Source organism: Octopus sinensis, linkage group LG1 (genome assembly GCF_006345805.1).
Source record: "Octopus sinensis linkage group LG1, ASM634580v1, whole genome shotgun sequence".
NCBI lineage: Eukaryota > Metazoa > Mollusca > Cephalopoda > Octopoda > Octopodidae > Octopus > Octopus sinensis.
In genome coordinates this window covers 161,357,181-161,385,049 of record NC_042997.1, presented here as the reverse complement: position 1 = coordinate 161,385,049, position 27,869 = coordinate 161,357,181, and the positions used below count along the sequence as shown (strand labels likewise).

The 27,869-nt window shown below is 33.1% G+C and overlaps 1 protein-coding gene across 1 annotated transcript in view; it reads left to right on the top strand.

Annotated features, from left to right (window-relative positions):
- Positions 1 to 27,869, top strand: part of LOC115210729 (titin) — a 678,167-nt gene that overhangs the window by 640,785 nt on the left and 9,513 nt on the right. Inside the window, exons 324-331 of the mRNA XM_036506041.1 lie at positions 1,455 to 1,739; positions 3,983 to 4,114; positions 5,063 to 5,224; positions 6,815 to 7,004; positions 12,586 to 13,046; positions 14,603 to 14,678; positions 16,732 to 16,881; positions 21,218 to 22,974. Of these exons, the coding sequence (XP_036361934.1) occupies positions 1,455 to 1,739; positions 3,983 to 4,114; positions 5,063 to 5,224; positions 6,815 to 7,004; positions 12,586 to 13,046; positions 14,603 to 14,678; positions 16,732 to 16,881; positions 21,218 to 22,934 (3,173 nt within the window). The 3' untranslated portion in view covers positions 22,935 to 22,974. The remainder of the gene's footprint in view (positions 1 to 1,454; positions 1,740 to 3,982; positions 4,115 to 5,062; positions 5,225 to 6,814; positions 7,005 to 12,585; positions 13,047 to 14,602; positions 14,679 to 16,731; positions 16,882 to 21,217; positions 22,975 to 27,869) is intronic.

Genomic DNA, 27,869 nt, shown 5'->3' with positions numbered 1-27,869 from the left:
TAATAATAAATTTTCTTTCTAGATAATTAATCTAAGTTCCGTACTAAAGTATTTCTTACTTGTTTGGGACATTTGTACTGCTACTGCATATACTCATATTCAAATCATCATCCATAGAAGGCCAAAAAAAGTGTAAAAATTTACTTAGGTAATGGATGACCATAAGATTGCACCTAGAAAGTTCCCATTCAAAGTACAAATCCAGGCAAGATTGTTTATGGAAGACCAACAGTTGCCTATGCATACCAGCCTCCCCTCTCCACACCACTGATGTCATCCAATGAAGAGACAAAAACTGATACAGCTTGGCACCAGTGACGTTGCAACTCATTTGTACAACTGAGTGAACTGGAGCAATGTGAAATAATGTATTTTGCTCAAGAACATATCCCAGTCTGGGAATCAAACTCATTACTTCAAGATTGAGAGTCCAATGCTTTGTTCCCCAGAAATCCATTATGAGTTTAGAAATTCAATTGCCAATTGATCTTTATCACTAAGTCACAAACATGCTGTTTCTTCAAGGTTTACTACAATGGTTTCTGTTCCTCTGAAATATTTAGGCCTCCCTTAAAATCTCATTGTTCTCACTATGTCTACCTTCAAAGCCTTACTGCAGAACTTCAACTCTCTGCATTCTCAGCAACATACTTTCTACAGACATAAGAGCTATAAATGTTCAAGACAAATATTAACTAAATCTATGTCACTAATTTTGGAAGGCCTGCACTGCGTTTCTTTATGATACTGCCTTTCTTTTGTGAACATCCTATAAAAAAATGAAATATAAATCATCATTGAACACCCTCTTCTAAATTGCTCTCTTTCAAGTATTTATCAATGGAAGCCAGTTATGTTATAATACAGAAAACTCCAGTGACTTCACAAATAAAGAATACCCTTCTAAATTTGGTTTATCTAGTGAGACAATTCCAGCAGATATTTATGCTATTTCATTGTAATGAAACATTATTATCACTCATAATTGGATTCTGAATTCCCATTTTACTTGATGAATTTCTTAATTAGCTACTCTTTAAAAGCAATTATTTCCTTGGTTACCAAAATTTAATTTAGCTTGTCATTATCATGGGAATTTTTATACTGAAATTCATTTACAATGTATGTCTCAATACAAATATATATAAAATGACTGTGAGATAGTTATTTCAGAAAACATTAAAGCAAACCTACTTGACTGTAGCATTGTTTTTATAAGATTTACTAGTTACAAACTATTTATATCTTGATAAACAGAATTTTCTTCTGTTAAAACAGCAGGACTTTTCTTATTAGCTCTTTATTCATCTTGGTCTCTTAAAGTTATATTATCTTTATAGTGGCCAAAGATGTAAATGGATTTAATTTCAAAGCATCTCATATAATTTTCTTACCATTTCTAGTTATTAACAAATTTTATTTTAAATTCTAACTTTTATGTCTTATATTTACAGGTTATCGCCCAATTTTTCGTGCCAAATTAACAGATCAAGTTGTTCGTGACGGGGAAAATGTAACATTTATGTGTCTCATCCGAGGCCGACCCAGTGTTAGTGTTGCCTGGTATAAAGATGAAGAGTATCTTACACAGAATAACCGCATTAGAGTTTCACTCAGCGAAGATGGAGTTTCTTCCTTGACTTTGATTAGTGCTAAGTCATATGATGTTGGTGTGTACAAATGTGTTGCTCGGAACAAAATGGGACGAACAACATGTCGAGCAAAACTTTTGATTGGAGGTGTGTAATTTGAGCAACTTCATATTTTTTCTCATTTCCTTCTTGTTTTCTTAGTAATCTTAATGAAAACATTTAATGAAAGTTGTTTATTAAATTTCTTTTTATCAGAAAAATGTATTACTGGAAGATAAAATTATAATTCTATCCTTGCCAGAATTAGACTACTTGAAAAATATTGTAGATTTTTTTTCTTGCAGGGATTAATGTTATAAATTATTTTTGATATTTAATATATAAATGAGATTTTAGGTTTTTAAATAATATTTCAAATTTCTCAATGAATTCATTCAGTTTTATTTCAATATAAGGGGAAGAAGATTTCTAAACTTTGCCCAGGTTATTCTTATTCTAGTGGTAACACTCTCTGAGCATCCACCCCAACTACTAACTTGGTCACCTAGGTAGCGGAAACTATCAACTACTTCTAGTTTTTCCCCATGGAGTGTGAGGAAGCTGTTTTCTGAGTATCTGTGGTGTCTATTGCCCCTGTGCATCTGCCACACATGAAAGTTATCTTCTCAGTTAATTTTCCTTTGATGTTGCTGCACCTCTTATGTGTCCATAGTTTACACTGGGTACATCTTATGGAGTTTCTACCTACACCTTTTCTACAGATTGAGTAGGGCCACCTACCTAAGGGGGTGTGTGATGAGTTTGCCTTCTTACTTACCAGAACTTTGGTCTTTGCTACAATGATTCTAAGGCCTTTTGATTCTAAACCTAGCTTCCACACACGAAATTTCTTTTCGAGTTCCGGTAGTGATTCCGCAAAGAGGGCTAGGTCATCAGCATAGAGGAGCTCCCAGGGTCAACCCATCTTGAATTCCTCTCTCTCTCTCTCTTTCTATATATATATATATATATATATATATATATAGTCGCCATGATAGATCGTTAGCCACTACACACATTTTTTTCTCTCCTTGTTTCTCTCCTTGTTTTTTCTGTGTCCCTTTCTGTAGAAGAGCATAGGCTTGAAACATAAAAGACTTTTTCTGTTCCTGAGCATTATACTAATACATCTGTTTGTTTTGTACACCACCTGTCTTCGTCTTTTGTTTTTTTTGTAAACTCTCCCTATATATGTATATATATATATATATATATATATATATATATATATATATATATATATGTATGTATGTATGTGTATATTTGTGTTTGTGTTTGTTCCCCCCATCACCACTTGACAACAGGTGTTAGTGTGTATATGTCCCAGTAACTTATCAGTTCAACAAAAGAGACTGATAGAATAAGTATTAGGCTTACAAAGAATAAATCCTGGGGCTGATTTGTTTAACTAAAAAAACCCTCAAGGTGGTGCTTCAGCATGACAGCAAGGTTGTTTCATATAGCTGTGTATAGTTGTAATGCAAATCTGGCAAATGTTTACAAAAAGAATTATTTGAAAAGTCATACAGCATAACAACAAAACAGCTCAGTATGCATAAGCATATTTGATGTTTATTTATATGCTTAAAATACATTTTGACATGCTGTACAATAGTTGACAATGCATGTTACATAAATTGAAAGAATTAACTAGGGTTACAACTACTACGTCATTTAACAATAATATTAACAAGCCAAGAGAGAAATTAGAATGTGATTGCTTGACTCACTAGAAAAAGCAGCTTAGGCGTCCTTCAGATCACATTCTACTGACAAATGACAAAAACAAACATTTAGAAATGTAGTGCTAAATAGTCCTAAAAATATGAAATAGTCCTGGTTGAAATATTTTTGATCCTAAATCTGCTCAACCAGGTCTAGCCTGATGCTAAACAACAATAAAAATGAAACTAAATATGATTTAAACCTTAAAATTCATTCACATACTGAAATGTTTAGCAATCATCCAGTGTAGTATTTAAAATATCATTACACATTATACACGAAGCACTAATGATATTAATTAAAATAGTGTGTATATGTTTGTGTGTCTGTGTTTGTATCCCAACATTGCTTGACAACCAATGCTGGTGTGTTTACATCCCCGTAACTTAGCAGTTTGGCAAAAGAGACTGATAGAATAAGTACTAGGCTTACAAAGAATAAGTCCTGGGGTTGATTTGCTTTCGACTAAAGGTGGTGCTCCAGCATGGCTGCAGTCAAATGACTGAAACAAGCAAAAAAGAGAGAATAAAGAGTAAAAATGTTTTACTGAACACTTTAGTCATTAAAGGATGGAAAGAAGAGAAATTATTGAATTAAAAAGCATAAAAAATAATTTTCTATTCCAGATGCCACCAGCCGTCCACAGAGACCAATTGCTGTTGCTGTTTCCGATCGAGAAATCTTATTGGTTTGGGATCCACCTCAATACGATGGAGAATCCCAAGTTATATTTTATAGAGTCTATTGCAAAAAAGCAGGTGAGTGATTCAGCTTTTAGAAAGAAGAACTGAAGCTATGAGGTTACATTGTTAACTACTGACCTTCCCCTTGTTAAAGAATTCAAACTTTACTATTATACTCTGCCTTTCAATGAAAGTTTTGCCATTCATACGGCTTTGCTTCAGTTTACCTTAACGAAAATGAGATGCACCTGTTACCTTAAACTTATAAATTATGTTTGTGAAGTATCTGTTTCTATATATCAGGTTTAATAAAAGATGAAGAAAATCTTGATTTACATTGAACCTTCAGACTCATGTGTTAATAATAAAGATTATTGAGTATTGTCAGTATTATTAAACATAAGTGGAGAGTAGACAGAATTGGTAGTGTCAGAAGAAACACTTTCAGGCATTTGTTCTAAGTCTTTACATTCTGCGTTCAAATTCTGCCAAGGTCATCTTTGCCTGTCATCTTTACAGGGTTGGGTAATAGAGTACCAGTCAAGTACTGGAGTCAATGGCATAGATTACTCTCTTCCCATCAAAATTACTGGTATTGTTCCTAAATAAGACACCATTATTAACAAAGATGAATTGATGGTCAATTTGCTAAATTAAATGCTGCACCAATTAAGACAAGGAATTTAAATAATGTTACTAATCTCTAAAATTATGCGGTTTAGTTTAAAAAAATGTTTTTAACATAATTCTTTGAATTCTTAGTTCATGAAATATTTTAATGATTGCCGTTCTTAGCTTAATAAAGTCAGATATTAATTCTTATATCTGGAATCATTAAATCTTTTTTGATAAAGTGTAAAATAAAAAAAAAAAGATATTATTCTATGTCTTCAAATAATTAATACTGTTTTACAAATGAATAAATTGATTTTCACAAAGCTTTTTGAACATAATTCGGATAATACTCATTCTCCCTCATTAAATATTTATTATTATTTTTATTTATTTATTTATTTTTTGCAGAGGATTACCAATGGAGGAAAAGTATGAAAACCACCAATGAATGTGCGCTTATTGGAAATCTAACACCTGAAACTGACTATGTATTTAAAATATCTTGTCAGAATAAATTTGGTCTCAGTCCATTCAGCTATGCTTCGAATATAATCACCACAAAGAAAGAAAGTATGTTTATTATTTTGTTATGTCAATAAAATGCTTGATTAAAAAAGTTAATTTATGTTAATACAGAGAAGAATGAGTATGTGATTTAAAATATTTAGATGAAATAAGCTATCAATTATCAAGCAGTGTAATATAAGAACATTTGTGAAATTGTTGAAAAATGAATAAATATATAAATAAATAAATAAATAACTAAATAAATAGATAGAAGTAAGTTATTTTAAGTTTTTTGTAGTAAATGGTTGTATGATTGAGAAGTTTGGTTTTTGACTTGCAGCTACATAACTATGAGTTGATTCCACAGTGTGACAACATTGGCAAGCATCTGTCACAGTCTTGGGTTGAAAAAAGCTTAATGAGTAAACCTGGGTAAATGGAAATTAGGTGGAAGTTTATCAAATGGACTGTGCCTGATATATCATAAGATACAAAAATATTATTAAAATGGTATTTTCAAATAAAAATATTTAAATATTATACATTAATGTTATATGATATAGGCACAGGAGTGGCTGTGTGGTAAGTAGCTTGCTTACCAGCCACATGGTTCCGGGTTCATTCCCACTGCGTGGCACCTTAGGCAAGTGTCTTCTATTATAGCCTCGGGCTGACCAAAGCCTTGTGAGTGGATTTGGTAGATGGAGACTGAAAGAAGTATATATGTATATATATATATATATATGTGTATGTATATATATATATGTGTGTGTGTGTATATGTTTGTGTGCCTGTGTTTGTCCCCCCATCATTGCTTGAAAACCGATGTTGGTGTGTTTATGTCCCTGTAACTTAGCAGTTCAGCAAAAGAGACTAATAGAATAAGTACTAGGCTTACAAAGAATAAGCTCTGGGGTCAATTTTCTCGACTAAAGGCGGTGCTCCAGCATGGCCACAGTCAAATGACTGAACAAGTAAAAGAGTATGCATTATTTACCAACATATGATGGATTACATGTTAGCTTGATGTTTAACGTTCTAGTTTGTTCAATAAAAGCCTTTATTTAATACATCATAGTGCACATTATTTTGGTTCACTACTTTCTGAGTTCAAGTTTCACAAGGTTCATCTTTGCCTTCATCCCTTTTGGGTTGATAAAATAATTAGCAGTCGAGTACTGGGGCCGGTATAATCAAATAATAATCTCCTCTAAAAACAGCTAGCCATGTGTCAGAATTTCAAACTATTGTAGTGTACATGACTGAGTATCCCCCAACGACTTGTACTCTTAATATAATACTCATGTAGGTTCAGTGTTGCTGTGTTTGACAAGACTGGCCCTTTGAAGTGATAGTGCAGTCTATCCTATAGATTTTCAAACATTTTCTGTTTACCCAATTTCACTCATAAGGCTTGGATTGACCCAAGGTTGTGACAGAAAATACTTCTCCATGATAGATAGATAAATTATAAGGACATTTTATGAAACAAACTTTTTAGCTCTTCAGCAATATCGTCACCCTTATGTATCAACATATATAGATATCTTTATGCACATATTATGTATACAATTACATGCTACTTCTATAATTTTACACATATTTTTACATCAGTTAGCTTAATAGTGAAACTTATTTAATTTTTTTTTTCAGGTTGTAAAGTATTAGAATTACACAAACATCCAGACTATTCACAGATGTTATGCATAAACGCAGATATAATATCTTCATTGAATCGATCCCAAGGTCCAGCAAATGTTGTAGAATATTACAAGGATAGAGACGATGAAGTCATGAATTTTGATCCTGCTGAACAATATACGTTCCTTGAAGAAATCACTAGGTTTGTACATTCTTAATATCTGATAATTTTTTGTTATAAATCATATAATTGTGAAGCAAACTCCTTAACCTCACAGGTATGTTTCCACTCCTGCTTGTAGTCAGTGGCCTGTTCTCAAGGTTTCTGTTAAGGTGTGTTTAGATGTGATGAGTGGCGAGTACATTTATACATAAGAATGAGATAGTGACTTTGTCTGAATTGGTAATGGAAAATAAAATCATATTAGAATAGTATGTTTAACAGAGAAAGACTGTCATTGAAATGCTACTAATTATCGAGGATGGATATACTTGAACTTTTGCTTGCCACTATTTATGCCACAAAGCACTTGAAGGTATATTTCACCTTCCAAATGTAATTGTGGTCTAATGTTTCCAAAAATTCTTAAACACTTTCTCTTTTGTATTTCATACATACATAGTATATATATATATATATATATATATATATATTATATATATATATATATATATATATGTATATGTATGTATGTTATTATTCAGTTTATTTCAATATTTCTTTCCAATAGAGAAAGAACTGGTTTCTAACCTAGATTCAAGGCTTCTTTATTGGAATTTCAACTTCAACAACAAGGCATTTTTTTGTATGTATGTATGTATGTGCAGATTTTTATGTTTGTTGTATATGTTCTCATGCATATAGTTGCATATCTAGACATGCTCATATATATTTAAATGCCAAACTTCTGGAAAAGTTTACAGATTTTTACAGTTCCAGTGATGGATTGGATCTGCAGTTTTCAAATTAGCTTTCACCTTTCTGGTTTTGAGAAGCCTAATTTCTCAATACACATCCTAGGGTTCCAATAATTACAGGTACAAGCCTGAAATTTTAATCTGGATAGAGTACCTGCAGATTTCTTAATAGTTCAGCATAGGTGTTCGCTTTTTCTCTGATCTTTGGCTTTATGTTCACATTTACTGGGCAGCTAATTTCTACAACTGTGCTCAGTTTCACTTCTCTGTCCCAAATTATTATATTAGGTCTGTTGTGCTTACATTTCTTTGAAGTCTTCACTGGTACATTCCACCAGTATTTCTTTTTATTGAGTGGCTATGGCTTCTTCTATATTGTGGGTACTTATTTCTTTGTCCTCTGTATGTATGTATGTATGTGTATGTATGTATGTATGTATGTATGTATGTATGTATGTATTAAATATATAGACATATTGAAATGGTTAAGACATTTCTCATGAATAAATTTACAGCAAAAAAATGGAAGGAGAAAGTACTTCTAGAACTTTATCATGAATAAAAAGAGAAAATATTTACATTTTTATCAAAATATACCATTAGTTTCAATTGCCTAAAAAATTCAATAAGGAAAGGAAAACCAAATTGAGTAAAATTAAATTAATCATAGCAGTTTTGAAAGTTCATGTATATTTTTATATGAAATTCATATGGTAGCAGTTATTGGTCTCCTGATGTCTTCTAAGCCATAAGTGTAGTAGTAAAAGTTATAACAGTAGCATTTTTCTATTGTACCTTCCTGACAATGTTGATATTAAGGTGAAAACTGTTGTATAGTGAAGTAGCAGTTGCAGCAATAGGAGTGGTTGATTTTGTAGAAGCTGTATCAGCCTCACCTTACTTTATCAGCTGCACCAACAATAGTAGTAGTAGTAGTAGTAGTAGTAGTAGAAAAGGGAGACACCATAGATATAGTGGAAGGGCATTTGTTCCTTTCCTACACTAGCAGAAGTCAGAACAGTAGCTGTAGCAGCACTAACAGGAGCAGTAGAGGCCATAGTAACTATAGTGGTCACAGCAGTTTCAGCAGTAGTAGTAGCTTTAGTAGTTGTAATCTTTTTTCTCTTTCATAGTGGTTCAGAAGTGCTTGGTATTTTATGAATGTTGCTCTTATCTTTTTTTGTTGATGCAATACAGTTGCAATGAGCCATTTGAAAACTGAAAAACAGGATGATCATAAAATGTTTGTTTCTTACTGGCACCTATGTCTAATATATTGACTGAGTCCTATTTTACACAGCTCCAGAATTCAAATTTTGCATTATTTTAAGGACAGCATGACTTTTCTTATGTAGTTTTTTTTTCCATGTGCTTAGCATGTTATTACATAAATTAAGTTTTCAGGTGCTCACAAAGTTAATTTTTTATATTTTGAAGAGTTGCCCCTTATCAAAACAGATATTTGATCTATCTGATAGATTTAAACATATGCCATTGTTGGATCTTCAGTATTTTTTGCTGTTAGTTCTGTTGTTGTGTAAAAATATTAACGAAGTGCAAACTGTTGATTCTGTTGTTATTCTGTTGTTACTGTATAAAAATATTAACAATTTTTGGCCATGGTTAATATTTTTACATTGATTTAGATTGTCTTTTATTTTTTATGAAGGTACGAGTTTGGAGGATTTGGTTTGTTCTGGAGACTTTCTTTAGTGTTCATATATTTTGAAATATAGTATTGTAGGCCTCATTATTTTTAGGATTGTGGGCGGAAATGAAAGGAAAGATTTTCAGTTGTGATATATATTGTTTATTTTACTGTTTGGATACTAATTTTCTTGGCTTGTTGCATTCCATTATTGATTAAAGATGGTAGATAATTTCTGTCAAGGGGTGTATCATTAGGCTCTTGAAGTATATGTCACATGTTTTCATCAGATAAAATTGTGCAAATCATTCTGGCCAGATTACATGGGACATCTCCTCTCTTCCATCTTGGATGGCATGAATTGAAAGATAGATATTTTTTAGAGTCTGTTGGTTTATAGTATATATATGTCTCTGGTTTTTGACTTTCTATATTAGGATATCTAAAAATGGGACTTGGTCTTGGCTGTATTTAATGGGGAATTGTATACCTAAGTTAATTCTATTGAGTAGTGTTTTGAATTTTTTTAACATTTCTATGCTTTCATTTTATAAAATGAGGCAAACATTAAGTTATCATTCCCATTTATTCTGTACGTATAAAATAAGGATTGCAACATTATTGTAGTGAATTTTGGTACATTGTAATCTCTAGCTAACCCATGATGAAATTTGCAAAGAGAGGGCCTGTTTTTGTCCTTGCTGTAGTTACAGATTTTTGGAAATAAATATTCTCATTAAGCACGAAATAGCTATCCTCTAGAAGGAATTATGGCACTTCTATGTTTAATTCCTTTTCAATGCCTTGTGGTAATTCAGTTGTGTGATTATCCTAGCAGAATTTAATGATTTCAATTCCACAGTCACAAGTGATGATTAAATTAGGCACATGCATACATACATACATATGTACAATCATACATACATACATACATATGTACAATCATACATACATACATACATACATACATACATACATACACACTGACACACACACACACACACACACACACATACATATACGCATATACATATAAATGCATATTTATATTTATAATATAATATAATAAATGTGAAAACTAATTTCTGTGTGTCAGTGTGTTACACTTTGAACCCCCTTTCTCACTATTCAATGACACTTCTTTGTGCTGGGGTGTGAGTAACAGTAGGCATAGAGATGGTAAGGGTGTTGGTGGAGGCAGTAAGAGAGAGAGAGAGAGAGAAAGAGAGAGAGAGAGAGAAAGAGAGAGAGAGAAAGTGGGTATGTGAGAGAAAGAGGGAGATGATGTACAACTTTCCTGGCCAGTATACTGAACCAACTACTGAACACTATCATTTTTGTTTTATTCTTTTGCTTTCTTTAATACATACCAATATATGTTGAAAAGGTTGCCAGACATACATATATATATTGAAAAGTTTGCAAGATGCAACAAAAGTTTTAGGAAAAGTAAATAAGTAAATGAGTGGAAACTTTACCGGTGAGTGTATTAAATACTAAGGCACTAAAAGAGAATGACTCCCCAGACACAACAAAATAAATATGTGTGTGTGTGTGTGTGTGTGTGGTGAACACACGTGCTTGCACACACACACACATATATAAAATACACTTTAATTGAAATACAATTTCCCCAAAATTACACATATCTAATATAATAAATGTGAATGTCAGAGTGTCACAATTTTTCAGCTTTACTCCTAGAGGCCGTAGCCCAACATATCATACCATTTTGGAATCAAGCTGACTCCATGAGTAAATTAAAAACATTCCGGGCTGAATCCAGAACTGCAATCCTGAAATTTTGGATTCCTATGTTTTCATTACTGTAATTGTTTTCGGCAATTTTTTTTACATGATTTTTAGTGATGATCAATGATGATCATCATTGGGATATGACTCTGGAGGAAGCAATTGCAACAAATTCTCCAAAACAAGTCAGAGATCTGTTTGCAGATCTTCCCATTTGGGGTTAGTTGCTTAAAAGTTACATACTAGCTTAAAAGCCACCCAACAAGGCAGCTTTTAAGCTAGTATATATATATATATATGTATATATATCTAAAATTGTATAGATAGAATCAAGAATGAGTATGTTTAGACAGCTATTCAATAAAAACTACACATGTTTCAATACAACATAGATCCACCTTTACATAAGATTTAAATGTACACATTCTTGACTATTTATTCAATTTTATTTTATTTTCACAAGCAATGAATGTCTAAACATAGACTTGGAAGTATACCATGATACTATCACCTATTTGGTAATTCTAAGGGTGAATGAGCTCTACTTTGTACTCTAATACAGTCCTAATGGAATGCACCTTAAATTATCATCATCATCATCATCATCATCATTTAGCGTCCGCTTTCCATGCTAGCATGGGTTGGACGGTTCAACTGGGGTCTGGGAAGCCAGAAGGCTGCACCAGGCCCAGTCTGATCTGGCAATGTTTCTACGGCTGGATGCCCTTCTTAACACCAACCACTCCGTGAGTGTAGTGGGTGCTTTTTATGTGCCACCGACACAGGTGCCAGACAGGGCTGGCAAATGGCCACGGTCGGATGGTGCTTTTTATGTGCCACCGGCACGGTGGCCAGGCGAGGCTGGCAATGACCACGATCGGATGGTGCTTTTTATGTGCCACCAGCACGGTGGCCAGGCGAGGCTGGCAATGGCCACGATCGGATGGTGCTTTTTATGTGCCACCAGCACGGTGGCCAGGCGAGGCTGGCAATGGCCACGATCGGATGGTGCTTTTTATGTGCCACCGGCACAGAGGCCCAAATAATAATCCTTGGATGGAATTTATAAATATTTTAATTCTTCGCTATGTACATTTCCACAAATCACATGTTTCTTAAGATCATAGTCTGTATTCCTAGGATGATTCCAGGAATATGGACTATCATCTTAAGAAACATGTAATTTGTGGAAACGTGCATAGTGATGCATTAGAACATTTGTAAATTCTATCCAAAGAGTATTATTATTACTACTATACTTATCCTACATTATATTGGCACAGCTTGGTGTGACTCCAAAAGCTGGTATTGCTAGTTGGTATCATTAGGCTGTAGCCAGCATAATAGAATAAGAGCCTTTAAGTGCATATTCAAAATGTGTGTGCGTGTGTGAGAAGGCATATGCATTCATTTGTTTCAGTTACTTGTTATTATGACCCCTTTTTGCTGAATTACTATTTCTCAGGGGTGCATTTCGTCAATGGAAGCTGTGTCGAAGCAAAAGAACAGAAGAATTGTACTATGCCAGAATAACTCCTTATGAAACACCTACAGATGAAATTATGAACGAATTCAATCTTTTAGTAACAGTCCAACATGTAAATGTCATTACTGTGATTGGAGCTTTCTTATTCAACAACATTCACACAGTAATCTTTGAGTATGTTGACAGTGAGAATATCATTGACCATTTGTCATCTAGATGTAGCTACACTGAGGACGATGCGGCAAGAATTATCACTCAGCTACTAGATGCTTTACAATATTTGCATTTCTTGTGTATCATTCATTTGAACATACAACCAGAAAACATCTTGTTGGGAAGAATGTGTCCTATATTGAAACTTAAGGATTTCACCTTAGCCCAGAAGATTGTAACACCAATTGGAAAACATGTCCCTCAGTGTGGATCACCAGAATTTATGTGTAAGTAAACATATTTAAAACATTAAAATCTTTGAATTTTCTAATTGAGATCAGTTGAGTATATTTTTAGTGTATTTAGTCTGTGGCCATGCTGGGGCATTACCTTTATGATTTTAGTCAATGATATCAACTCCCTAGTTGTCTAGTACTGTTGTGTCATGTGTCACTTTGTTGATCCTTACACAAGCAATGCAAAATATTTTGCAAGATAAGTATTTAAAAATATAATGACTTGGTTAACTCTGTCTTATTTACTTTCAATATATGTCCAATGCATTTTTGTGAAGAGGGTGTATCATAACTGATGAAGAATATCCAGGGTGTAGTTATTACTAGATGAAAGTTATATATACTGACATATCTCCAACATTCATTATTTGGAAGCAATAATCTTTGATTTAGCTCTCTTGGACATGCTAAAGTAATTTTTTATAAAGACTGAAATAGCTGACATCTTAAAAGCAGAGACTGTAAATGTCACTTCGTTTCACACTTCATTTTACTACTTCTCTACTTCTACTGCATCAACACTTACTATGTTTCATCTCAAAAGAATATGCATAGCTGTATATGAGCATGGTCTTGACTGTAATAACTAAAACAGATTAAGGAACTGAAACTCTTCAACAGTAGTACATTGTTTTTATATATATTTATTTGTCAATATTCTGCAGTGAGCTAGCAGAATTATTAATGCACTGGACAATATGCTTAATGGAATTTCTTCCAACTTTACATTCTGTGTTCAAATGCCACAGGGTTTGACTTCGCCTTTCATCCTTTTTGGGATATTAAAATAAGTACCAGTTGAACAGTGGAGTCAATGTAATCGACTTACTCCCTCCCCACCAAAATTGCTGGCCTTGTGCCAAGATTTGAAACCAAACCTTTGTAATTGTTGCTAATCCTCTACAAAAGGAAATTGCCCCATTAAGGGAGCTTCTATATAGCTGCTCAGCCTGCTACAAATAGTAACTAAATCTGTAGCAATTACACCTGATGGGTCTTTCCTTTTTATAAAGGACACATTGAATAATGTGGTCCTAGATAAACTATTCCTGAAAATAAGATGGGATCATCATAGCCAGAAAGCATTTGAGCCTAGATGTGCTCAGGTTGTGCTGACTTGATGGTTAATCAGCAATACAACAACAACAACGCAGCAACACATTAAGAAAAAATACATAAAGCTATACCTAACACCTTATGAAATCCCATTTATGACTGGCCATCAAGGTAGGTTACATGGATAGCTAGAAATAGTAACTGAATGTCCCTCAAATTATATTGTCTTAGAAAATAGGATTCATTGATTAATGTGGTCTTATCACCAACGTGTCTAAAAAAATGGATGGGATGGTCACAGCTGGAATGCTTTTTGATTATGAAACTGCTTGATCACAATTGATCTAAGGCAAACAGCAGCAATCAAAGAAAGATTCTACCTGAATTGTCAAATGTCTTCCTAACAAATTAAGTGATACCACTTTACCTATTTTGTTAAAAAGATAACTATTGGACTTATTTGTAAATATGCTTAAATTCTATCATTTTAGCACCTGAAGTTGTGGTCGGAGAACCTGCTGGTGTTGCTGCTGATGTCTGGGGAGTTGGTGTTATTTCAACACTACTGTTAGTATGAATATTTTTTCTCTTAAACCTAATTTTTTTACCTTTATTTTAAAGACTACAGTCTTTGGACTATTAACCCTAATAATTAATCTAAGTACTTCTTTTATTGAGCCCTGTTTAAAATACATCAACATATTTTTGTTTCATTTACACTGACATACATACATACATACATACATACATACTTACATAGGACGCCATGATAGATCGTTAGCTCCTACACGCATTTTTTTCTCTCCTTGTTTCTCTCCTTGTTTTTTTCTGTGTATCTTTCTGTCGAAGAGCGTAGGCTCGAAATGTAAAAGACTTTTTCTATTCCTGAGCATTATACTAATACATTTGTTTGTTTGTACTCCACCTGCCTTCGTCTTTTGTTTATTTTCGTAAACTTTCCCTACATACATACATACATACATACATACATACATACATACATATATACATACATACATACATACATACATACATACATACATACATACATACATACATACATACGTGGTTTGCCTCTCCATCAGTTATGTTGACAAATGTTCTAGTTAATTTGATCAACTGAACAGCCTGCTTGTGAAATTAATGTGCAAGTGGCTCAGCACTCCACAGACACTCATATCCTTAATGTAGTTCTCAGGGAGATTCACTGTGGCACAAAGTGTGACAAGACTCGCCTTTTAAATTACATGTACAACTCATTTTTGCCAATTGAGTGGACTGGAGCAATGAGAAATAAAGTGTTATGCTCAAGAATGCAGCATGTCACCAGGAATCAAACTCACGACCTTACAATTGTGAGCTGATACCTTGGCTCCTAAGCCATGCACCTTCACACAATCAGACATACAATCACACATACATACATACGTATTTATATAATTCTCATTGTATTTGCATCCAATTTCTTATGCTTACATGGTTCAGAAGAAATTTGTCAACGTAAATATTCTATGGCCAGATGTCCTTCCTGTCACCAACTCTCACCTGTTTCCATACATAGTAACACTAAAGTAAAACACTTGCCCAAGGTGCAATGGAATGAGCCTTAAGGCAACATGGTTACAAAATGAACTCCACATTAATATAGCCCAGCATATTTGTGAATAAGTTGTAAATAAATTTACTTGTGTATACTTAATGAACATAGAGTCTCTGTGTTCAATGAGATTCCAGATTAAATCACGTGGCTCTCTCTACAAAACAGATAAAAGGCAACTCAACTAGTCCCATGTGTTTTGTAGAAACTTCTAATGAATGAATATTTCAACCATTTGAGGTGAGAGAGAGAGAGAAAGAGAGAGAAGAGAGGGAGAGAGAGTGATCTTTGCCACTTATAAGAAATGCAATATACAACAGGCAGTATTTGTGCTCATTTGCATATCACTTAATCCATTGTTAATGCATATAAATTAACTAAGGTACAAAGGCTACATGTTTGTGAATGAGTTGCAAATAAATTTGCATATATGCATTTAATAAATATACATTTATATTCACTATGCAAATATACCCTGTAGCCTGCACAGTATTATTAAACATACCATGTACATTTATGTCTAGCTTATACCCCAAATTTCACACACAATCTTTTGCTCTATTCATTGAGATCAAATCCCAAAGTAAATGACATACCTACAAAGCTATATATGTACTCATGTTTGAAATATAACTGTATTTCCAGGTGTATTATTATTTGCATTAGTGAAAACAGAAAGTAATTATTATTATTCACTCTAAAAATGTTTTATCATAGCTAAGTAAAGGTATCAAAATAAGAATTTTTATAAAATCTCAAACCTGATGCTGTCAAAAAACAAAAAAAATGACATTAATTTTTACCTATAACTTGATATAATTTGATCTATTTTTTATTATTTGTTTCAATGATGTTTTCAAAAACTTACATTAGTAATCATATTAAGAAAATTGTAATTTTGAAGTGATTGATTTCTTGTGTTTTTATTTGCTATTTTCTTTGGTAGAGGAAACTTACCATAGAGAACTATAATCAAATTAGTAACTTTTTATGACTAATTAAATTATACAAATGATTTTCTAGGCTCAGTGGAGAAACTCCTTTTGTTGGAAGTACTGTAGAAGAGACACTGGCTAATATTGCATACAATCGATTTGATGGAAGTAACATGTATGAAAATATTTCTAAAGAAGCTTTGAAATTTATTTCTAAGACAATTAAAAGAATTCCTGGGTAATTATATTTTTTAATAATCCTTAAAATAGAATTAAAAAGGAAACTTTGAATTAAAGTTTTCATTTTTGCATTTCTGTTTATTTTCTTTTTTTTTTAACTGTTTTGTATTCATTTTCCTTTGTTAGCAAATTTTTCTGCTTATTTGAACATTTTTCATATTGTAATGGAACAAAATCTTCACAGCTAGATGCACTTTATACTGGTAAGCAGAAAATCACAGATGCTGCACTGTTTTATGGGAAATTTTGATTGAATTCCCTCTTCATCACTCATAGAAATGTGACCAATTTTTTTTAGTTACATCTTTAGAATTTAAGGACTTTTTAGAATAATTTTTCCATTAGTTATTTTGTTGCCATCATTTGCACTGAATTAAAAATTTGACATAAGTAGTAAAAAAAAAATTGCTATTCTCTCTGCTAATGTTGCTATCATTTTCAAGTAGTCATGATTTATTTGTTGGTATATATAACATTTTCCCACTAAGCCCCACCCCTTAAAGTTGATCTGTCCACCAGCTTTGGAGTCTGAAAATGTGGTTCATATATTTATTTTTTGTTTCTTTTATCTAGTAGATATTGCATAGAGATACCACACAAAAACCAAATACAGATATACTAAAATATTAAAGCTTTTTCTTGTCATTTCCTTTGTTATGAGTCTACAAGAATAATTATTTCTATGGAAGCTTGCAGTTAATGTTTAAGTTTTAGCAGTATTTAATGTCAATAAAACAAATGCATATAATTTTATTGCCTTGTTGGAGAAGTGTTCAGATTGCCATTTTATCTTAAGACAAATACAATAGCCATTAAGTTTGTATTTCTTGTATTTAAAAAAATATTTTTACTTGCTGGAATTGGAGGTGAAGGGCAATGCCTAATGCCATTACAGAACTTACACTATCAATGTGATTCATGCTGTTAATCTTTTATTTAAACTGTTGTGGGTTGACACCTGTAGAAATGACACAGATAGGGAGAAGATTCCAAGAGATGATATTCTAAGGAGGAAAGACTGGGTATAGAGGTTAGTGAAGGACTTATTTAGGGTTGGACACAAGAAGGGTGATTAAGGAAAGAGAGATGAGTAGGTTAGGGATGCATGAGTAGAGATACAAAGTCTATTATAGAGGTGGTAAAGGCATAAGAGGAAGTACATGGGCCAGAAATTGAGGCATGTCCATGAAAAGTTTTTATATCAATACGTTAACTGGCTTTATTCAGGATTTACACAAGGATATTTGTGCGTGCAACAGCGCTGGCTTCCCAGATGTGGTAGGGCAATGCAACAAAACTGAAGTGAGGACTTCACTTGAATTTTGTAGAGCATCTGCAATTGTTCAGATTATAGAATTTTGTGATCTTGAAGAGAAGGGTTAGTGTTTGCAAAGTGATCCTATCAATATTTTCAGCAATACCAATATACTTATAACACTTATCATTCAGAAGAAGGAAGGGAGAGAAAAGAAATGTTGATGTTTTCTGTTTGGAAAATAACTTTTCCATACTAGTAATTGGAAATATTTTTGTTGGTCAAATTCCATTTTTATAGCAAATGAAAATTTTTTTGTTAAATCAAGGTATCATTGTGCTCTGATGATATTTCTTACATAGCTCACTAACTTGTCTACAAAAAGAAATGATAAGTTGGATTATATTTGTAAAAGTACTGATGTAGTCTACATTTAGAATAAGCAATTGTAATTTTATAGCTCCTAACACATGACTGCCCACAGAATGTAAAATAACTGGTAATTTAGTACCAATATAAATTTCATGTAAATGTAAACAAAGGCACAGAGAAACTAATGCTTTTGAAAATTCCATTTAAAAGCTTCATTGCACCAGATAAAACTGTATTTTCAGTCAGTGTAAGTGTTAATGTGTATTCTTTTCATGACAGTGCTACAATAAACAGCTTGCTGATACATTATTTCATCATCATCATCATATTCGTTTAACGTCCGCTTTCTATGCTAGCATGGGTTGGACGATTTGACTGAGGTCTGGCAAACCAGATGGCTGCACCAGACTACAATTTGATCTGGCAGAGTTTCTATAGCTGGATGCCCTTCCTAACACCAACCACTCCGATTTCACTGGTTAAAAATATGAATGTAGAAAACACTTTTCTTATGCATTGTATAAGTCAAATAATTTTACTCGCCCAGTCTCTTTATTAGAAAAATGAGTTCTGTACTCAGACAACATTAAGAAGGGCATCCTGCTCAAAGAATTTATTTCAGTTACTTAAATCTATTTATTCTTATAGCTGCTGATAGTTTGGAGGTATATATGTATCTATGAAAACATAAATACCCTCACGAATATTCAGATGAGGGTTTAGAAAATTAAATACATATGCACAAACACTCATACACACACATGCACACACACACACATACATATACACACATATGCATACATATACATACTATGCATCTTATTACATTCACATATGCACAATTTATTATTATGAAATAGGAAGATGATTTTAGCATGAAACCCATAGTTTATTAGCCAGTATTTAAGAATATTTGTTAAAATATCTGCAATTCAGTATCAAAAAGCATCAACTTCTAAATTTAAATCTGCAACAGACAGCATGGTAGTTATTGGTATTAAAGCTTAGAAGGAAATATTTATACAAGGACTGTAAATAATTTGAAAAAAAAAAATCTATTTTTGAAAGAGATATTTGTCCAGACTGGAAAAAGAAATCTCACTTGTATCCATGACACTCACACTATTTGTATGGCAAATTTTTAGATTTCTGAAAGGAATATACTAGTCGTGTATCAGTAGGAAACTTGGTGTCTTAAAGTTAACTGAATGAAAGCATTATCTTATACACATACATATACATACATGCATACATACATACATACATACATACATACATACATACATACTTACATACATACATACATACATACATACATACACACATACACACACATGCATGCATACATAAATACATACATACATACAAATGAATAGACATATGTACATTTATTTATATGCCAGCGTGAGATATAAATAATTGATGATGATGGTGATGATGATGATGATGATGATGATGATGATGATGATGATGATGATGATGATATGACTGAGAAGATAAGATCACTGGTTAAATGTAAAAATGTTTAGGTTTTATTGTTGTGTCCTTCTTCTTTAGAGTTTTTAAAAATTACTTTTATAAGACTGCATTGCCTTTGTTTTACCATATTTTTTTAATTCCATTCAGCTGTTGTCAATTCACTGTGTTTGCAGCTGGTTTTTCTATGTTGGTTGTAGACTTAGCTGACCACAGTCACTAATTTTGGGTTGGACATGGTGCTTTCATGGTTGAGTGATTAACTCATGCCATTAGCATCAAGGTGGTATTTGAGCTCAGAATGCAAAGAGCCAGAACAGATACTGTAAGATATCCTATCCCTTGCTCTAGCAATTCTATCAATCCATTCTTCTTGATTGGCACATTATTTTCTCTTGTATTTTTACATTTTCAAGCATTATAAAATGAAGGTGATGTCTCAACAAACCTACTCTACTGGCTGTAATAAAAACATAAAATGTGTGCTTGCTTATTTCCAATATTTCCAACATCATAAATAACCACAGTAGGATTGATGTAGTGATAAACAAAAATATTAGAGGTTAACTAACATTATTCTTTGGCTGGGCTAGAAAACAAGATCACTTTTATCAGCCTTTGATTGGTTTTGATACTTAATTAGAAATGTAGCTAATGTTTTAGTTATTGATACCTTTGAGAAAATCAGAAATATTTTAACTTTTTATTTCTTATCCCTAAAATCTTAGTTGTCATGTAAGATGCAATGACTATATCCATACAGTTGTATATCAAGCACATTAGCAGTATTATTAGTAGTACTACTGTATTACTGAAAGCAATGTCTATTCAATATCTTATAGCAATCACTGTAGAGATAAGCTTACAAAATGTCAAGTTTAGGAACTGTTTCAATTTTGGATTGATAAATGCATGAATATTGTGGACAATGACAAATACTCCACATTTGTATTTTTGACTCTACAGAATTGAAGTCATTTAGGAATAAATTATTATCTAATACCACCCACTAAATTAATCAGGGTTAATTTAGATATTGACAGAAAAGTTTCTGAGGGTGAACTATATAGAAATATGCATTAAACAGAGACTGACTGCATTTAATTAAATATATTTATTATTCTTAAGGAGAAAGCTGTTTAAATTGTGAATAATTGATAAATATTTCAGAAAATTGAAAATGTATATAAAATAAATATTTTATATTAATTACATTTTTTTTTAATTTCAGAAATCGTATGACAGTTGATGACTGTTTAGAACACAAGTGGTTACAACTATCAAGTGATATGACAAAAATGCGAAAAGAAAATGTATTTATGAGTTTGAAATTAAGAGACTATGCCAAAAAATATGAAGAGCAAAAGGGATCTTCTTCCCGTCTGAGTCCAATTGCCTCTGGTTTGAATGATATACCTGAGAGGAAATTCAAACTACCAACAGAAAGTGAGGTTAAAGAAAATAAAAAATATGGCTGGACTAGTGAGTCATATGAGGTAAAACCAAAGGAGAGAACTTATGATAAATATGCAAGTGCAAATTATGCTAAATCTCTTTCTAGAAATTTGACTTCTCTTAGTAGTACTTCTGAAACAGATATGGAGTTAAATTCGAATTGGAAATCTAAATACAGTCAGCATCAATCATACTCAGACACAAAGATGTCTAGTTATAAACAAAGAAGTACTGAAGATTTCAGCTATAAAAAGGAAATTGATTTGCCAAGGCAACAAAGAACTATTGATAGTTTAAGACAAAACAAAACTTCTGACAGTTTAAGGCAAAATAAAACTACTGATAGTTTAAGGCAAAATAAAAGTTTCACTGATGACTTACCAACATATTCAGCTAAACCAAGAGAAAATATTATTGGAAGTCAGATAAGCAGTAAAACTGCTATGGCTATGTCAAAAGATACTTCTACAATGCAAAAATCCCAAACATCTGACTATAAATCACTATTAGAAGAGAGTAGAGCTGCTGTGCAAGAAAGTCGAAAGTACATTGGTGCTTCATCTAAATCTGCTCTGGCTGGTACAGCTGAAAGAATGAAATATAGTTCTAGCTTATCATCTGATGAAGGGTTAGGAATTAAAGAGGACAGTAGGAAATTAGCAACTGCCTCTAAAACTGACATGAGGAAAGAACTGAGTATTGATGATGACTACTATATGACTTCAGAAATGAAAGGGCTGAATAAATCCTACAAATCAGTTACCAAGGAGACCCTACCATCGAGTGACCTATCTGCATCTATTACTAAAAAAATGTCAAATTCGATTTCAGCATCAAGAGAAGCTAGTTTTGAGGTGGATGAAACAAAAGATATACTTTCTTCCATTAGAGGAAAGCAGTCTTCCTTTGATTTGAAAGAGAGTACATTAACAAGAGAGAAGCAGGAATCTTTTAGCACTACAATGGAATCTAAGTCATTGATGAAAGAAAAAAATCTTTATTCAGCTACTAATGAAAGTAGCTTGTTTTCTGAAAAAGCTCAGCCCATAGTTGATAGAGAAAAACCATTTCACACAGCTACTATGGAATCTTCATCAATGATGCAAGAAAGGCAAGCATATTCAAGTATGTCACATGGTGCGCAGTTTCAGACAGGTGCAATAGAAACCAAATCAATGAAACAAGAAATTCAAACAGTCACAGCTTCTAAAGAATACAACTCACAATCACAAGAGCAAAAACAATACTCAAATGTAGCTTCAATTTCGGATCAGTCAGCTATTACAAAAACAGCTTCTTCCAGTTCTTTCCAGAACAGTAACATAGCAAGTTCAAATAGCAGTGAACATCATCTAATGGCAAATGCAAGTGAAACAGTGGAGACTATGTCAAGAATGAGCAACCAAGAAGTAAAAATATCTTCAAATGCAGAGTCTTACACTGGAGAAGAAATGACCATGTCAACAACAGAGAATATTATCCAGAAGAAATAGTCTTGTACTAATTGATTTAATATACCAGTGTTTTTAAAAAGTAAGGACTAAAATTTTTAACTTCGTCTACAAAATTAATATAGTAAAGAAAAGCAGTTCTCTATTATGGATAAACTTGAATGTATTTAGACATTTCAAACAAATCTATAGATCAGTCTCTTTTTAACTAACATTAGCTGCTCACTTCTATTTAAGGCTTAGCATGAGCCAAAGAAAACTGTACCACTTTTGGAGTTTTTTACATTCTATTCTGATATTTATATTTTGACTACTTTACTTTTTACCATTTATTTTGACTCCTGCTCTCATTTCTAGATATTTCTTTAGAAATGATTCTACCACTAATATTCATGAGCTGCATTTGGCCAAAGAAATTTTCTATGTATCACTTATATTTAATGGTCTATAAAGCAGTTCATAACTTTTAGGTTGAGACTCATTAAAATGGTTGAGTCTCTATATTAGGCATTAATCATATATTACTTTCATAGACATTCTTCTAAGAAGAAATAGCAAAGTTATACTTTTTGATGCAGCACTAGCTTTAAACATAAACTCAGATCTAGATATGTATACAAATCACACACACACATGTTTATTGGGGGTCCACACAGTTTCTGTCAATGAAATTTCACTTTCAAGATATTAGTCGTCCTAAGGCTACCATAAAAGATACTTGCTCAAAGTTCCGCACAGTGGGATTGAACCCAAAACTACATGGTAGTGAAACAAACTTGTTAAGCACACAACCATGCCCGCACCTCTATGATTACAGAGGAAAAGGGAAATATATATTATCATCATCATTTTTTCTGTCACATTTTAAGCAGTTCTTACTTGGAATTACTGCTATCCTAAATGGTTCAGAAGGACATATTTTGCTCAGACCATTCCATTTTGACATGTTTCCTACAGTCTTATGCTATTGAAAGCATGTCTACAACTTTACACTGTACACAATGTCTTTTATCAAGGCCCCAGCAATAGAAAGCCTGTCTTATTTTCAGATAAATCAAAAATTCTCCTCAACATAGTGTTGTTTCTACTCTTTCACTAACTACTTAACAGAAAGTACTAGGTGAATTTTATCATGCTATAGCTTAGTTGTCATTACCTTTTTCTTTGCAAGATTAAAGAATCCTCTGTACTATCCTCTGTAGTGTCTCCTTTTCAAGAAAGGCAACATCACTAAGACAATAAATAGAAGAGAGAATTAGGAATGGGAGTTTGCTGGAGAAACAGTGATTGAAATGAGAAAGTAGAGGAGAGAATAATGGAGTAATGAAAGAGATTGTGTGCTGCAGTATCATCATCATCATCATCATCATCGTTTAACGTCCGTTCTCCATGCTAGCATGGGTTGGATGGTTCGACCGGGGATCTGGGAAACCAGAAGGCTGCACCAGGCTCCGGTCTTATCTGGCAATGTTTCTACAGCTGGATGCCCTTCCTAACGCCAACCACTCCGTGAGTGTAGTGGGTGCTTTTTACGTGCCACCTGCACGTAAATGTATGAAAAGAGAAAAAGAATGAAGAGAGACTGATAGGAAAGAATAAGTGATGAGAGGATGAGAGAGATTAACAGGGATATATTGAACAATAAGCAAACTGTAGATAAGTACTTTACAACCTCTATAGCTACAATCATTTTAATGCTTGCGAGGACATTGGATCTTCTTTAGAGCTATGTGTCACCAATTGCTGTGATCCTTTGTCATCTCCTTTATGATCTGACATCTTTAGATCAGTTTTCATCATTTCATCAATGTCTAGACCTTCTGCTTCCACAGATTCACTCAGTTTGAATGTGCTGCACATTTTTGTAAAGGGATCCATGTGCATTGCATGCCTGTGCCATCACATGCTACATCTGGTCACCTTTTATATCCAGTTTTTCTCTCAGCTCATTTATACTACATCATTCATGTACACTAACATTACACATCTAGCTGGTCATGCTCACTGTTTCATCCTAGTCTTCACAAATTCTTTGCATTCAAAGCCCATATTTCACTGCTGTACAATGCAGTTTATTTACAAGTATCATACATTTTGTTATTCACTCAAAAAGAGAATTCTCTTGTTACTAATTTGTACTTACTTTGGTGCACCTATCTCTACTCCTATTTTGGAGCACCTATCTCTACTGCTAATGAGATCATCTAGGTAACAAAACTATCCATTACTTCTTGGGAGCAGTTTGTGCATTTGAGCAAATCTATTTTATGTGTGTTCTTAGTGCTTACTAATCCTGTTCAACTGCTACACATGAAGTCTTTCTTTTCTTTTAGTTTACCTGTGATCTAACTAAATTTCTTGTGGGTCTTTAGTTTACACTTGGTGTAATGTATAAAGTTTGTATCAACTTCTTTTCTGCATATGAATCATTGCCATTTCCCTAGTGGTAGCAGGGTCCTATTTTCTTTTCTACTTACCAAAGATTTAATCTTTGCTGAGTTTATCTTGAGTCTATATTTTGATTCAAGTCTGGAATTTCTTCTCTTAATCAGCTGTCAAAGTAGGTCAGTAGCATATAAGAATTTTCATGGCCAATCTATATGAAACTTATCAGTGGTGGCCTGAAAGATTCTAATAAACAAGATAAGGCAGAGAACTAGAATAAAACGATATTTTTGGTTTTTAAAACTAATTTTTCTCCTTCTTACAAATCTCATCTTTAACTATTATTATCCAAAATAAATTCCTTAAATTTCACTCAGTAAACAAAACTAGTTTCAGATATATTTCTAAACTTTGATTTGTTCCAGTTTTGTTTTGCTTTCTTAAAATTATTTCATATCAATAGATGTCCACATAGTGATGTATCTAAATATTTATATTGTAAATTGTTCTGCAACATTAGCTCATTATTTACCATTACTATATTGCTTTCAATTGACCCCAAAAGGATGAAAGCTGAAGTTACTCCTGGCAGTACTTGCACTCAGAATGTAAAGTCAGAAGAAATGTCACTAAGCATTGTGTCCAGTGCAGTAACAATTCTACCAGCTCACTGCCTTATTTACCATTACTTTATTAGAAGTAAACAGTGTGAGAATAAGGGCCAAAATTAGAAAATAAAGCTGATTTTTCAGAATTTGTAATACTTCTTGAAATATTCTTCTTCCTGGTCATCCAAGTAATTTTAGGTTGGACTATAACAACTTGAACTGTTATCTTTCAAATCATACCCACCCTCTTAAGAAAGGACATATTAGATGATGTAGTTTGGATACACAATACAGAAAATGAGATGGGATGTTCATGATGGGATTGCATTTTAATATAAATCTGTTTAATAAGAACTAAACAAAAGTACATCAGTAATAATAACAAAAGCTTCATCGTCATTAACAGCAAGAATGAGAACTGTCATTATTTAATCTGTTAGAAATGGCTACAGAATGTACTGCAAATTAGACCTGCCATCATAACAGAAATGTTAAGACATATTGGACAATGTTGTCTTGCTATACAAAAATATGGGATGGTCATGCTGTTAATGTTGGCTTTGTTTAATCAAGGCTGTTTTAGGACTACGCAACAACAACTGCAACAACTACAACAATGATTACAATAAAACCACTTCACTATTATCATCATCATCATCGTCGTCGTTGTCGTCGTCGTCGTCGTCGTCATCATCATCATCATCATTATCATCTTCATCCTCATCATCATCATTATCATCTTCATCCTCATCATCATCAACAACAACAACAGCAGCAACAACAACAGCAACAGCACCAACAATTTTCTGATGGTAGTATTTGGCATAAATCGCATTACTTGTTAACCGAATTCTATTCTGATAACTTAAAGGTGAATTTTCGGTCAGTCCTTTTCAAATCTACCATTAGAAGTCATTTATGAGTTATAGCTGTGTGGATTGAGAAGCTTGGGTTATGGGTTCTGTCCCACTGTGCAGCACCTTGGGCAAGCGTCTTTCATTATAGCCTGGTCTGATCAAAGCCTTGTGAGTGGATTTGGTACACAAAAACTAAAAGATACCCATGTATATATATATATATATGTATATATATATATATATATATAATATATATATATATATATATATATATGTGTGTGTGTGTGTGTGTGTGTGTGTGTATGTAAGAGCATGCATGTATGCATGTGTGTACTCTTGTCTTGATGTAATGATTGTAAATGAATAAAATTGTCATGCAGATGAGGCTGTTTATTTCCAGTCTTCCATGAAAAACATGACTAGCCATAGGGAAATATCACCTTGGGTGGAAGCAGACAAAGGTTGGTGGAAGGAAAGAGATTCAGTCGTAGATAATCTGGCCTCAACAAATTATATCTGAACCATACAAGCATAGAAAAGTGGATGTTAAATAATGATGATGACAATGATGATGATGAAGATGGTGTTGGTGGTGATGGTGGTGATAATGGTGGCAATGATGGTGATGGTGGTGATGGTGATGATGATGAGGTTGACAATGATGACGATTAGGATGATGATAAACATACTTTTAACTTTTTATGGTCTTCATATTTATAGTCTTTACAGTTTTTGGCATCATTAAATTTCAGAAGTGAGCATTCAACTGTATGTCTCTTTAATACCTGCACACTAATGCCTATACTCCTTAGTCTCTTAGTCTCTTTCTCCTTCACTACCCTTTTATTTTTCCTCCCATCCTCTCTCTCTCTCTCTCTCTCTCTCTCTCTGTCTATCTATCTACCTCATTTTCTCTGGCTCTACACACTTACACGCTCTCTAACAGACAGAAAATCTATAACATTCTAAGGAAGTGAAACACTAAACTCTGCTCCATTCTTGGTTCTGTCACTTACATCTAATTAGCTACTTAAATAACAAAACTTACCAACTACCTTATGTGATCTAATAATACAGTAGTCTGTGATATTCAGCCATGTGTTATAACACCCTACCTGTTGTATGAA